At 42.2% G+C, this 14,793-nt stretch overlaps 2 protein-coding genes across 7 annotated transcripts in view; one reads left to right on the top strand and one right to left on the bottom strand.

The window, feature by feature from the left end:
• Nucleotides 1-628: 628 nt before the first annotated feature.
• TRMT6 (tRNA methyltransferase 6 non-catalytic subunit) lies at nt 629-13,084 on the bottom strand. Of its 3 annotated transcripts, none has more exons than XM_036419498.2 (11): nt 12,790-13,084; nt 10,053-10,180; nt 8,500-8,609; nt 7,895-7,986; nt 7,694-7,777; nt 7,310-7,434; nt 5,502-5,860; nt 5,020-5,105; nt 3,805-3,907; nt 3,609-3,695; nt 629-2,235 (listed from the first exon to the last, which is right to left on the bottom strand). In XM_036419498.2, exons 1-11 carry the CDS (start codon nt 12,915-12,917, stop codon nt 2,044-2,046), a joined length of 1,494 nt encoding a protein of 497 aa, XP_036275391.1. In that variant the 5' UTR covers nt 12,918-13,084; the 3' UTR covers nt 629-2,043. The 3 variants fall into 3 exon arrangements, with proteins under 3 accessions (XP_036275391.1, XP_036275392.1, XP_045430217.1); XM_036419499.2 differs by having other exon boundaries at nt 12,786-13,083; XM_045574261.1 differs by lacking the exons at nt 8,500-8,609; nt 12,790-13,084.
• Nucleotides 13,085-13,236: 152 nt separating this feature from the next.
• The window catches only part of MCM8 (minichromosome maintenance 8 homologous recombination repair factor), a 38,749-nt gene continuing 37,192 nt past the window's right edge, over nt 13,237-14,793 (top strand). Inside the window, exon 1 of one of the 4 annotated variants that reach the window (XM_045574259.1) lies at nt 13,237-13,489. The gene's annotated coding sequence lies outside the window, so the exon portion shown is untranslated. The remainder of the gene's footprint in view (nt 13,490-14,793) is intronic. The other 3 variants (XM_045574258.1, XM_045574260.1, XM_036419484.2) reach the window with 3 other exon arrangements.

The raw sequence follows: 14,793 nt of genomic DNA on the forward strand, positions 1-14,793 counted from the left end.
ATTTTTCTTTTGCTTTTCCCTCAACCATTTAAAAATGGAAAAATCATTTTTAGCTTACAGGCCATATGGCAATGAGCAAGATTGGACTTGTGGGCTATATTTTACTGAGCCTAATTTAAATAAATCACATTTTTTTTTTCTTTTTTGCCCCCTCTCTTCCTTGAGACTGTCACCATGTTTACTAAATAGAAAGAGGTTTTCAAACCACAAATCATCAGTCCTCAAAGTAAACTATATTGAGAGGAAAACAACTTTCGAAGGTTAGGGTTAACTTGTTGCTAATGCAGGTCAGTCCACAAACCCAACCCCAACCCCAAGGGCAGCTTGGTGGGAACACAGGTAGTGCAGAACAGACTGAATGGATAGAATGAAACTTGGGAATGGGCTGACAAGGAAGAGATGGTTCTAACAGCCATCAGTGGAGACCAGCCACTACTGAATCTATGCCCCATTCCCCTTGACCAAACTTAACTGGTTGTATGCGGGTAATACCTGCAAGTGCTGTTTGCAAAGGCAAGTTTAGTGAGGTGCCACTCAGGGCATGTTTTATTACAGACCATGTGTCACAATCAGCAAAAGGCCAGTAAATGCGGTGTCCCAGACGCATCATTAATGTCAGGCCAACAGATCCCGGTAGAAAACACTTTTATTCTTTAAAAGCAATTGTTATAAGAAAAAAGAATCAGAACTGTACCTGGTAATCACACTGGCCATTATTAAAATAGTGCATGCTATTCGGAAAAGCATTCTTTTTTTTTTTCTGAGATGCTCCTGGCTGATCATCTGTACTGTAATGATGTGAACAATACACACCATGAGTGTGTTTAGTGAGCAAGACTCGTGGACGAGAGCCTTGGCCGACTTGAAACACTTGTCTTGGCTGCGGCAGATGCCCAAATAATGTGATTATATTTTTTCAGAGCTTAAAAAGACTAATCAACTAATCATGTCAGAGCTCAACAAACCAGCATTAATAATCACCAAAAAGGCACTTTAAAATACATTTGACAAGGAGTGACACTAATGCAATGAGAACTGGTCTAAGCCCTGTGCTAAACTTTGTCAGAGTTATAGGGATAGTGCATTCTGTCTCTCTGTGTGTGTATATATATATAAATATCTTTATATATGAATATATACCAACATACATATACAGCAGGTCCTCGGATAACATCGGTTCATTCAGTGTCATTTCATAACATTGATGAGATGCATTAAGAACTTAATTCTTGTTTCTATGAACTAGCCTACGGTAAGATTGGTTTCAGTATACGTACATTGTTTTTGCTTCAAGTCACAGAATCTACTGACAACGTTAAATGAGGACTCACTGTACATACATTTGTGTATCCAATAACGTATCTCCATAAGTCTCTGGGGGGGGAAAAAACCCTTTGTTTCCTTTAATTGAATAGTACCCCAAAATTCTAGTCACTTTATTTAGAATAAAAAATGAGAAGATTGGTAAATTGATACAAAAAGCACCCTACTACTCCTTTCTATCAACAACAAAAAAAGAAAATAAATACTTGACTTTCCTATGTTGTCAACTATTAAAATAAAACATCTGGCATTTTAAAAAAGTTTCTTCCACTGCAGGGAAGAGGGTGGACATTTTTGGTACTGTAAATCTAACACACATATCAGTATTGCTTAGGTTGCAAAGAGTGGAATGAACAGGGAAATTATCCACAAATTCCTTCCTTAATTGTACCCACCAAGTTTTAACTATGCTTGTTATTCTGCTTAACATATAAACAAAATCTTGTGTAAATATATCTTTAGGATGTCTAAATTCTCAAGATATCTGCATGGAGTACTAAAAGTACTTAGTGTATTGCTATGAAATAAACAGAATTGCCATATCTCAGTCCACTGCATATCCAGGCCTGGGTATTTTGGCTCAAGGTTTTGACAGACCAGATCCATCTGTCAGAGGTGAACAAAAGGCTTACTTATCTTTCCCAGGAACAAGCGTACAGACATATTGGGACATTTAAAGTTTACTTCCTAAGAACAAAAATCAAAGCAACTGTTGAGAGGTTAAGAGTCAGACTCTGGGCATTTCTGTTTTTTAGCTGCTGGTTCTTCAGTCTTGCATAATTCTAAAGTGCTTGAGTTGGATTTGAGACCGGAATCTGCTTTAAGGTTGTCCATGGTGACAGTGAAGCCTGAGAGAAGGTATCCCCCACCTCCACTCATCAGCAGTTTGGGATGACTTCGATCTGGTAAAATCTAATCAAGACAGAAAAACAGACTTCATGTTTTCTTAAACAGGTGAAGTACATGCTAACAATATACATGCTAGAAACCAGAATTTAAATGACAACAGATTCTCTTGAACATTTAAATGAACCAATTGCTAAGGAACTCCACCCTTTAAATGACTGTGTTAGTAAAAGTACCGAAATTGGTTTAAGTGATTTTCTTGTGAAAAATAAAACTGAAGCTGCTTCTCTTCATCCTAAAGCAAGTTTCTACCCTGTTTCCCCGAAAATAAAACAGTGTCTTAAATTAATTTTTCTCCCAAAGTTGCGCTAGGTCTTATTTTTGGGGAAACACGGTAGTGGCAAATGGTTTGTGCAGTGCTCTGGGCCTAGATACTTCATGGCCAATGGTGGGGCTTGGGTCCATGGAGATGTAGCTACTGGACATACACCAGTCTCCCTTTCCTATGCCCTGTTGATTCTGACAAGACTTCTCTCCTGCTACCACAGCTAAATGCGATGGCTGCCCTGGAGGGCAGGACAGCCCAGGGCGGTAGCGTCCTGTAAGACAAGATGTCCAAGCAGCAGGGCAGAGCCTGTGGCAGCATGGAGGTGTTCCCTCAGATCTTTCAAGAGGGAACTGGCTGTGAGGATTTCAAGCAGCAGAAAGCTTCTAGCAGCTATTGGAGCCTTCACTCTCATGGAGGCCATGGCTGCTCCAAGTATAGTTACCAGGACTGCACCATTTCTGCCCAACATAGGGCTTCTTTAATGGGAAGGCTGAGGTTCCCCATGATCCTGGCTGGCACTTTCTCAGAGCAGCACTGCAGATCCTTCTTCCCCTACTCCTTTGTCACCCCGCGCCCCCCGCCCCCCCAATCCCCGCTTTCATAGGCACCAGACCTGCATCATGGTCTGACAACTCTCCCCACCTAATCCTATTCCCTCTCCTCTTATCTTTCAGAGGCATTGTCCCTGAAAAAAATCTTACACTTCTAATTTCATCTTGCCAAATGCCTTCCAGAGGACCTGAACTGACACGGAGTCCACTAATAATCCTGAACTTGCTGCTAAAATATCTGAGCAGAGATGAGAGGGTCACTTTCTTGGCTTGGGATTTTGCTATTGCCAGTTATTCCCCGCACAGTGATCTTGAGGCCTCAAGTAAACACAACGCTTTGCATGGTCAATGTTCCTAGAGTAACATAGTAACAGAACCTGACATGAAAGGAGAAAGAAAGGGTCAGGGAAGCTCAGGGCCCTTTCTCTGAGTTATAGGCGTGAGATTGTTTCATCTCTACAGACAGAAATGGGGATATCTGTATCTGACTATTTCCAGTACCACTGCAAGCAGCCAGAGACTCCGGCGAGCAGCTCCTGGGCTGGCTGGAAGAAACGTACCTGGTAATTTCTGAGCCAGGTTTCAGACAGCCTGAGGTTGATGACCCCTCCTCTTTCCCGCAGTTTTGTGTAGCATTCCAACAAAGGCTGAAGGCATAGAGAAAGTTCTGTTAAGAATTACTTCTAGGGCCACACAATGTGAGAATCAGTATTTGAATACAAGAACTCCCCTCCGTTCTGTTTCAGTATTAATTACCTCTTTATACTGACAGTAGACCACGAATGGCCTTGAAGGAGCCACGAAGTCCAGCAAGGACAGCAGCAGCGGGGTGGGATGGAAACGGCTGGCTACAATTAAACTGCAAGAAAGATGTTGGATTATATTCCTCTCTATGCTCCCAAAATGGAGCACAGGTTTTAAAATACATCTAAAATGATCATGTATTTGCATGACGTACACAAAGAGGAGCTTTTTATACACTCCAGAAATTTCAAATAAAATTATGAGCTATTAATTTCTAAAAAACAAGCTGAATTATAAACTCTCATGATGCCTGGCAACTCGCAAGTAGCACTTAACATTCTTGATTTTTTTTTTAATTTTTTTCTTTTTTTTAAATATATTTTATTGATTTTTTACAGAGAGGAAAGGAGACAGAGAACTAGAAACGTCGATGAGAGAAACATGTCGACCAGCTGCTTCTTGCACACTTCCCACCGGGGATGTGCCCGCAACCAAAGTACATGCCCTAGACCAGAATGGAACCTGGGACCTTTCAGTCCCCAAGCCGACGCTCTATCCACTGAGCCAAACAGGTTTCAGCAACATTCTTGATTTAAAAAACAAAAACAAAAACAAACATCTATCAACAAATCCAACATCGTGATGCTGGCTTTGCAGGCAACTGAATCTCTCTCTCCTTGGCGCGTTTCCCTAGCTCTCAAGTTAGCCAATTTCAAACCAATCTGAATGCTCCACCACCCGCACCCCCCAGCTGATGCACCATAATTGGAGAAATTTCAAATATCTTTAAAAACTCTGAAACCAGCCGGGACCGGTTTGGCTCAGTGGATAGAGCGTCGGCCTGCAGACTAAAGGGTTCCGGGTTCGATTCCGGTCAAGGGCATGCACCTTGGTTGCGGGCATATCCCCAGTAGGGGGTGTGCTAGAGGCAGCTGATCAATGATTCTCTCTCATCAATGTTTCTAACTCTCTATCCCTCTCTCTTCCTCTCTGTGAAAAATCAATAAAATATATTTTTTTAAAAATTAAAAAAAATAAATAAAATAAAAACTCTGAAACCAGTCCAATTTCCCACTTTCACCAGATGCAGCCTCCTTTCTTTAAAAACCCAAGCCACAATTATTATCTCCGCTCCCACTAGAACCAAAGCAGACAAGCAGAGAATGCTAATGTTTGAGGTCAAGCCCACATGCAGCAAGGTGTCCCCACATTCTTTCATCAACGCACCCATCTGCGTTCCTTTCACTCAGCAGAGCAGCAGCCTCTAACTGTCTTTTCCTCTGCTCTTCTTGTCTCCTCTGCTTCTCCTGAATCTTCAAGAAAAATAAGAAACCAATGTACTGAGGTCATTCGGTCAGGCTTATGGAAACGCTGGTCTGCCAAAACATTTTAACAATATTTATCAACTTCGACTAACGCAACAGGAGGTCATTGCTAAGGAAGCTGAAAACACACAAGACAGCCCAATATATTATTAAACCATCGTTAAACTACTATATACGTTTCTGTATCACAAAACTCCTCTATCATACACTTGTGTGCACCCACACACACACTCTTTCTCCATCTGGTGTGTGCAGTATTTATTATTTCACCAGATGGAGAAAGAGGTGATGATGCAAAGCGAAATCAAATCTCAGTACTTAAACAAAATTAACTGAGGTCCTGAGGGGAATATCAGAGGGCAGTGGGGACTCTCATGTTCTTACATAATCCTTTTTGCTTCCTCTCTCTTTAGGATCTTTATATTCTGGGTCCTGAGAGACAATTTCCATCGTTTCTTGTTCTTTGGGGTGAGTACTCTCTGGGGCCTCTGCCATGCTATCTTCGTTCTCTTCTTCTGGAGTCTGTTTTTCCTCCAGTGTGCCATTACTTTCTTCCACTGAAGCACTGTCTTTTAGCTCTGAAGATAACATCTCAGCAGAAAATGTTCCATTTAGGAGACTGTCCACTTTGTTGAGTGGGAATTCATAAAGACCACTGAAGAAAGATTTTGGAAATCCAAAGCATGCTGTTGCTGCCCGAACTGGCCCACCTCCAGGGTACAGCTGAATAATGGTACCAAAACCTGAACAGACAAACGAAACAAACATCTCTTGAAGAAAGTGACTCTAGATTTTGCAAATCCTCATGGTCCTCCACAGTAAGAAGACTGAAGGACTTTCTACTTAACCCTGTGCAGAGGCTGACAGATGATGGGAGTTGGAGTCTAAGAGTACTCCCAATGGATGTAATATAATTCCCAAACAGATGAACAAGAAGTTTAAACAAGCTTACCCCCACTTCATACTACCATAAAACCCTAAGATTGTGTAAATTTGAGTATCGCATGATTGATGACTGGGTCTCGGCTTCCCCCCAGTCCAGTGCCATTACTTTCAAACAAGGTAGTTGAAAAGTTTTGGGGTTTGTTTTTCTTTTTACAATATATTTGTATTAATTTCAGAGAGGAAGGGTAAGGGGGAGATAGAAACACCAATGATGAGAATTATTGTTCGGCTGCCTCTTGCACCCCCAACCCCCACCCCCGCCCACTGGGGATTGAGCCTATAACCCGGGCAGGTCCCCTGTCTGGGAATTGAACTGTGTCCTCCTGGTTCATAGGCTGATGCTCAACCACTGAGCCACACTAGAGGCCCGAAAGATTCGTGCAAGAATGGGCCTTCCTTCCCCTGGCTGCTGGCACCATCTTCGCTCCTGCCAGAGAAACTTTTCTGCCTTCCCTTGTTGCCCAGAGGCCCGGAGCTGCCAGGGATGGTGCTGAACACACCTGCCCCCAGCTGCTCAGCGCCTGTATATGCAAATTAACCCACCAGCTTTGTTGGATTAATTTGCATACTCACTCCTGATTGGTATTGCAAAGGTATGGTCAATTTCCATCTTTTATTAGTGTAGATGGGTCAGAGAAAGATCAGGCAAATCAGCCTGTGTTATATTTTCCAGGAGAGAATACATCCTTAGTATTTTTCCCACTCAATTTAGGTTTGTAAGATGAGCACCCACTATCCAAATTTACAGAAATCATTGCCCTGGAGGTCTTAGCCAGCCACAGGCTTGAGAACCATCCCCACTGCTCCTGAAGCTGTGAAGGACGACTGCCATCTGTGGGTGCCAACACAGCACAGGCTGGGAGATGTGGGCTGTGCAGCATGGTCCTGGGGAATGGAGCTGAGTGGGACCATGTCATTTCAATAACCTCACAGTAATACCACCTCACTTTCCATGGGATTACTTTTTTTTTTTTTTTTAAATATATTTTATTGATTTTTTTACAGAGAGGGAGAGAGATAGAGAGCTAAAAACGTCGATGAGAGAGAAACATCGACCAGCTGCCTCCTGCACACCCCCTACCGGGGATGTGCCTGTACATGCCCTTGACCGGAATCGAACCTGGGACCCTTCAGTCCGCAGACCGACGCTCTACCACTGAGACAAACTGGCTTGGCTGCATGGGATTACTTTTATTTTTTTTAGACTCCTCTACTCAAATCACAAACTTGAAAATGTTAAAACTTACCTCCCATTCGTTCCATCATGGCACCCAGCACTAAGCCTGCACACGTTTCCATCACAATCATTTTATTGCCAGCACGAATGTTTCCCAATGTCAACATCTGGGCTAGTGTATCATATCTCATGTGGCTAAAATACAAAAAATTTAAAAAAGGATTCACTCATTTTAACTAAGCAAGTCCCATTATTTTAATCATCATTTTTCAAGATTTGTTTCATTAAAAGTATGTTGATAAAGATTATCAAGGCAATAGTAAAAAGAACTTACAATTTATGGGGTAGGAGAATACTTTATTCAGGTGAGCAAGTTTTTCACTTTACTTAAAATCATGACTTTCTTAAAGATAATTTTTCCCCCAATTATACTTTTGAAAGAAACAAAGCGTACTTAATTTTTCCAGGTTCTCTGGCATAATACATAATTGAAAGGATGCGGGTAGATGGTTTCACAACAGTAATGATGGCTTCATATCTGGGAGAAGGAAAAGAGCGCCAAGTTTAAAAGCTAGTTTAAAAACATTTTATTTTTAGTAACATGTTTTTTAAGCTACAAAAATGTTTAACATTTCCTTTTCAAACAAAAACTTACTTCTTTTTCTTCTTTTTTATATATTTATCTTGAGCAAATTCTGTCTTGTCTCGGAATGTTGTGCTATTTTCTATTAACTGCTGAACTATTTCCTATAAGAAAAGAAGCAGGCAGATTTCCTGATATTTTATTTTAGGTTTCTTACCCTCGAATGTATCCAAAGGTCTGATTCTCCAGCCCCTTTTCCATAGAAGTCCACATGGATGAACTTTGTAGTTTACTCTATCTACAATTTGTATTCAAATACAAGTACTTTATAAATCCATTTAAACCAAGATAAAAGAACAGAGACATACAATAAAAACAGAAGAGAGGGCAAGGCAACTGTCATTCTTGAAGACACTAGCTGAAAACATGGCTGAAAATAAAGTTAAGCTCTAACTGGCACTAAGTTATTAAATTTTCTTTGCTAACAATGTTAGTAATGTCACTTGCTTACATTCCTGCATATGAATGAAATTTTTGATACACTGAATTGCATGTACATTCCAAGCTATTTCTAACAAGTATGCAGTATTTTTACATTTTACCTTAGGTAACTTCTGCTTTAAAAACCAAGCAATTCCCTAAATACCAAACAAAAACAAAACACCTTTGAATATTACCTCTCCTTTAATGCCCTTGTCCTTTAAAGCTTTTATGTCATCTTGAGTAAGTTTCTGAGATTTCCCATCATCAACTATATTTCGATTATCAGTGCCCGCTTCTTTGGTCTCTAAGGAAGGAAATTGCTTTATGACATTTATGATCAGAAATTATTTTAAAATCTTCCTTCTTCTAAGTTCATATCCACAACCAGCCCATCAGTCACTCAAATTTGCCTTCTAGTTCTACTGGAATGTACATGCAAATTTTGCCTTCCAGTTCCGCGCCAGCCTACCATCCTATCTTGCCATAACTACTCCAATTCTTCAACTCACCTTCCTGATCCCACTCTTGCCCTGTTACAATACACCCGACACCAGAGTTCACTAAGATGCAAACTGGCTCATTTACTCTGATGTACAAAACCACAGAGCTCTAGCAATCGGAATACAATCCAAAGATGACTTGCAAAGTTGTGTATGATCTGGCCCCTGGCTTTCTTCTTTTGGCCTCACTTTTTGACCCCCATACTCAACCACAATGCCCTTCTTTCTGTTCCTAAGCCCCTAAGCATGGTCCCACAGCAGTGTTTTGGTGCTTGCTGCTCTCTCTGCCTACAATGCTCTTATGACAGATGTGAGTGGCTGGATCCTTTTCATCACTCAGGACTGAGCTCATCATCTCACCCAAGTCTCAGCTCATCGAATCAGCCTCCAATACACTCCTCCCTGCTTTGTCATCTTCATAGCACACTTCACCATCTGGTTTGCTTACCTACCAGGTTATTTTTGGTGTTTCCCACTAACAAATTTTATGGCATGATCTATCTCATGAATTGCTATAATCGCAATGACTAATCATGTCTAGAGTAATAAAAATATGGATGTTAATTTAAAAATATTTAATGAATTGGTTTGAAACAACTTTAATAGTAATTTTAATCATTTACTTTTAAAATTACTTAAGAATATTTATTTTATTAATAAAATATTTTAAGTATATCTTTTTAACAAATATTAAGTATTTCATTTTAATTAAAACAACAGCTAAAATTAGTATAAGCAAGGTACTACTAGGAACTTTCTATATGTCATGTGACTGAATGCTCACTATAGCCTAGACATTAAATATTTATAGCCTAATTTTACAGATAAGAATATAAAACTTAGAGAAACCAATTAACTTGCCCAAGGTGTCAAGGCAAAAAATAGAGCTGAAACTTAAACCTAATGAGCCAGACCTCTTAACCTCCACCCAATACATAAACTACCTCAAAGCTTTACTCAGCTTCTGGGCACTGAAAGGGCTCTGATCTGGGCTTACACTGAAGCAGCAAGGACTCATGGAATTAAATGCCTGGCCCAAGGTCAGAGAGTGAGTTAACAATGGGCTGGAGATAGAATCCATGTATCTTGAAGCCAAAGGCAGAGCTTGCTTCATTCCACCAAGCTACAGCTCTTAGATTATGAGTTTAGACTTTTTTGGAGATTGGCTGGGCTAGCACGAACTGGGGGTGACAGATTTCTGACTAGCCAGGTCAAGAACACCTATTTCATACATCCAAGTAGTGCACCTGAAGTAGGCTCTTTCTTTTTCTTCGTAGGCTGAAGACTTCCTCCACTGGTCACTTCAAATGTGGTTCCATAACTATGGCCAATGACGTTATCCAGATAGAACCACTGTTTTTCAAAAGTCACTTTTCTGGGGAAGAAAATGCAATCATTAGCTATATCTCATTTGCATTCTGAATAGAAAAGATATGTTTAATCTAGTTTACCTTAAAACTGGTCTTCACAAAGGATGATCTACAGCATTATCTCTGAACATAAACTGACAAATGAACTAGAGCAAATCGAATCCAGTTGCAACAGAAACATACATTAGCGAAGAAGCCACAGAAACAGTGGTTTTGGTATGAGAAACAAGGACAAGACATTCCTCTTCCTAGGCAGTGGTGTGACTCCAATTAGCACTGTCGACAGGATATTCAAACTCACAGCCTTGCAGACTGCCTAAGTAGCATATAGGGTTGCCAGGATTGCCAGGCCACTGGACACACACTGACACCTCTTGCAAATTACGTAAGAAAATCTCAAAACTAAGCAATCATTAAGGTGATGGGGATTTAACTAACTCCCTAGCCTAAGTGGTCATTTTCTTTGAAACTTACCTAGTAAAAGCAAATTATATTTACAAATAAATCACACAAATTTTTTTTTTTTTCAGTGAAAATAACACTTATGGAGAATGGCTGATTACAAACAAAATCCCATTAGCCAGATTTTTATCTTATTAAAATTTTATTTTATTTATTTTTAATCCTCATCCAAGGACATTTTTCCATTGATTTTTCAAGAGTGAAAGACAGAAATATTGATGTGAGAGAAACACACTGGTTGACTGCCTCCTGCACGCACCCAGAACAGGGCCTGGGCTGGGGAGGAGCCTGCAATCTAGGTATGTGCCTTGGACCAGAATGGAACCCAGGACCCTTCGGTCCACAGGCCGAGGCTCTATCTACTGAGCAAAACGGCTAGGGCTCTTACTACAACTTTAAAGGGAAGTTTCACAAAAACAAACACCTTTATTTTTTTAAGAAGAAAACTCCTGACTGGTTTGGCTCAGTGGATAGAGCATTGGCCTGCAGACTGAAAGGTTCCAGGTTCGATTACGGTCAAGGGCATATACCTTGGTTGCGGGCACATCCCCAGTAGGGGGTGTGCAAGAGGCAGGTGATCGATGATTCTCTCTCATCGATGTTTCTAACTCTCTATCCCTCTCTGTAATAAATCAATAAAATATATATTTTTTTAAAAATGTTTAAATAGCAGAAACCGGTTTGGCTCAGTGGATAGAGCGTCGGCCTGCGGACTGAAAGGTCCCAGGTTCGATTCTGGTCAAGGGCATGTACCTTGGTTGTGGGCACATCCCCGGTAGGGGATGTGCAAGAGGCAGCTGATCGATGTTTCTAGCTTCTATCCCTCTCTCTTCCTCTCTGTAAAAATCCAATAAAATATATTTTTTAAAAATTTTAAATAATTATTTTTGGCACTTTCCAAAACTTATGTACTTGGGAGCAAGCACACATTTCTAATCAGATATTATGAAGGGGGAGAAAAAAATACTGGTTTCAAGAATACAAAAGTACAGTAGTGATGAGGGATATAAAGCTGGTGTAGATAGTACATTTCTGGACTAAAATCCCTCCCCAATTGTATTTCTTTTCTTTAGTGGATTGGTGCATGTATAAGAAGCTTGGTTATCACCATTTGGTGCTTTGGGGACTATTATTAGATTATTTTCTTACCAAATTTTTTTCATATTCAATACCAGTTACAAAGAAGTAAAGTAACTCATCTGAACTGAGCACTCACCAGAAATTCTAAGCCTCACAATCCCTAGACTCATGGTCTGCTAGCTGTTCTCTTGACACTGCATGGAACGTACTGCTGTGTCAAAAGCTGTATAACAACCCAACTAAAAAGAAAGCTTGGTTGTACTTTTCAGATAATTAACCAATAACCGAAACACCCCAGTACATTTTCACCATTAATGAGCAACTGGGACTTAACAACCTTTGCTAAAAGTTATCAAAATTCCCACTTTTCTAATACTAAATCAGAATGATTATTAATCTGCTGGTTCACAAACCAAAACTAATTTTAAGTTCTTGAGACCTTTGGGCAATTGAACTTTGCCAAACCACGCATCCCCTGGTGTAAAATTTGGAATCCTAGAGTGATCCCACATTCCAGTTAGTTATTCTGTGTAGACAGGCAGTCCTTTTAGATGGAGAGAAGGTCGGAGGGGGGTTATTTTTATGGGAGTGATCCTGGCTGAGAGATTAGGGAGGAACAAGGACAATCTCTACGGAGAAGGGGGGTGGGGAGAACGGGCTGAGAGGCAAGGATGAGACCAGAGGGTGAAGAGTGAGTTCGGTGAGAAAACAGGAGAGAAGATCTTAAGAACCTAGAGGGAAAAATCCCAGGACAGGGATGGGGGTGAGCATGCTGGTGGTGGGGCCAAAAGGGGAAAAGCACTCTGGAAAGTCTGAGAAGGGTGCCGAAGGCAGGGGGCCGGTATGAGACGGAAGGGGGACGCTGTAGAAAAACAGGAGGAAACAGGAAGACATTGAGGACCAAGGATGGCATCCTGGGGTGGTGGTGGGAGGACTCTGTGGGAAGATCTGAGAGGACATCACTAGAGAGATGGGGATGTAGAGCCAAGAATGGGACCTGATGGGAAGACCCGAAGGTAGGAGTATCTAAAGGATAGGGCATTGGGCCCCTAAGGCCAGCGGCCGGACTCACTTTCTCCTCTGGACTTGGACTGCTTTGAATACATCTTCCCGTTTCAGCACCACGAAGTCGCCGTCGCCGATGCGGTGGTCCCCGTGCTGCGGTGGCTGTGGGCCCGGCTGCTCCCCTGAGCCCTCCATGGCGCTCAGCGGGTCCCCCGACCCCCCAGCCTCTCCCCAGGCCCCCGCACCCCGACTCTGGTCCTCAGCGCCCGCCGCAGCCAGCTTCACTCAGTTCCCGGGAGCCGAGGGGACGCAGAACCCTCCCACCGACGCAGCCCACACGTGCGGGACGCCGCTTCCTGTTTCCGGTCAGACCCTACGGACAGCTTCCGGGAGCCTCGGCTTTTCCGTTTGGCCCAACTCCTTGATTGGCTGCTCTAGGTCCCGCCCCTCCAGTCTCTCCGCTCCCAGGGCGGAAGTTGCGTCACAGCGGCGCCAAAAAACAAGTTGGAAGGCTGCTGGGCTGCCGCCGGAGGTGGGGCGCGTCTTTCCGCGGGGACAACAGGAGAACTGCGGCCGGAGGGAATCGCGGAACGTGGGCAGGGGCCGCCTGAGGACTCGGAGTCTCCTCGCGGCCCCGCCGTGCTCCTCCCCGGGAGGAAGGGAGAGCCGGCCGGTGGGTTTGCTCCTGCCAGGAGCCGCCAGGCGTGAAGTAGGAAAGCTTTCGGATCCCTATTCTTTGCCAGTAAGAACTTAGCCTGCGGAGAGACGTAAGTGAAGTAGGCCATCTAACGAAGCACAGCAGGCCCACGGATGGCTGGCTTGTCCCAATAGAGCCCCAATTAATTGATTATCTGTCTAGATTTAGTGGGACAAACGCAGGTGACCAGGAGTCAGCAATAACGGCCTATCCCCTGGTACTTCAATGTCTGGACAGCTGTGCCGAACCGTAACGCATGACGCACAGACAGAATCAGTATGCAATCACACAGGGTTTATTTACCTATTCCTAGTGGTCCTAGGCTCCAGCAAAGGCCACCGGCGATGCACACTGAAGGACAGACGACGAAAACAGACAGGCCGCAGTTGGATCAGGCTCACACAGCAGAGCAATCAGGGGCTGGTCTCTCGGAGCGACGTGGAATCCTATCAGGCAGGAGACCACAACTGAAGCTGGTCCCGGGGTTATATAAAACGCCGTAAACAAGTTGTGTCCTTACCAGTGTGGACCAGACGGCGTGCCTTATGCTGGGAGCAGGGCATTTACACTTAAGGGCACAGAGCTTTTACATCAAGGTAGTGGGGTGTTCATTAATTTTGGAAGTAAAAAGTATTGGGGGTTTCCATACAGCAGATATTTCACGCAATAATTAGAGAGGTTACATTATTAAAACATGGCTCCTTATTTTCTAGTTTTACTTCTTGCATTTGTGTTGGAATTTTTACAGAGTCTGAAGACGAGGTGTTGAGCCCCGTTTTACCACCAAACAACTTTTATCTTGATCAGTTCCTGTGGGGTTTATTTCCTTAAAGTGTTATGTGGTCTTCTAGACAATTATCAAAGCCCTGTCTTGCCCTAACATCATGAACTTGCTTAGTTATTAACTCATTTGCTTAAATCCCTTTAAAGAAAGATTTGGATACAGCTCTTGTAATGAATTGCACTGCTGTATACGGATGTATTATTTTTATATTTAGGATATGAACTGGGTTTTTTAAAGACTATAATTTAAAACCGTTTTAGGTTTACAGGAAGATTGCACACAGTGCACAGCGTTCCTATACATATCTACCCCCATCCCATACCTTCCTATTAGTATCCTGTATTATGAATTTGTTACGAATTTGTTGCAGTTGATGGGCTAAATTCAATACGTTATTATTAGCTAAGGTCCATAGTTTACATTAGGGTTCACTCTTTGTGTTGTACAGTTCCATGAGTTTTGACAAATGCATCATGTCCCATACCCACCATTGCAGTATCATTGAATGGTTTCACTGCCCTAAAAATGCCTTGTGTTTCACCTATATGAATTATTTTTAAAGGTCATATTTCAATTTATTGATATCGAAT

This window comes from Pipistrellus kuhlii, unplaced genomic scaffold, assembly GCF_014108245.1.
Source record: "Pipistrellus kuhlii isolate mPipKuh1 unplaced genomic scaffold, mPipKuh1.p scaffold_m20_p_6, whole genome shotgun sequence".
Taxonomy (NCBI): Eukaryota; Metazoa; Chordata; class Mammalia; order Chiroptera; family Vespertilionidae; genus Pipistrellus; species Pipistrellus kuhlii.

Coding starts and splice junctions, on each gene's coding strand:
- TRMT6 (XM_036419498.2), bottom strand. CDS start 12,917: ATGGAGGGCTCAGGGGAGCAGCCGGGCCCACAGCCACCGCAGCACGGG. Junction 7,987..8,499: donor ACAAGGGCATTAAAGGAGAG/GTAATATTCAAA, acceptor CTTTTCTTATAG/GAAATAGTTCAGCAGTTAAT. Junction 2,236..3,608: donor CCTGGCTCAGAAATTACCAG/GTACGTTTCTTC, acceptor TGTCTTGATTAG/ATTTTACCAGATCGAAGTCA.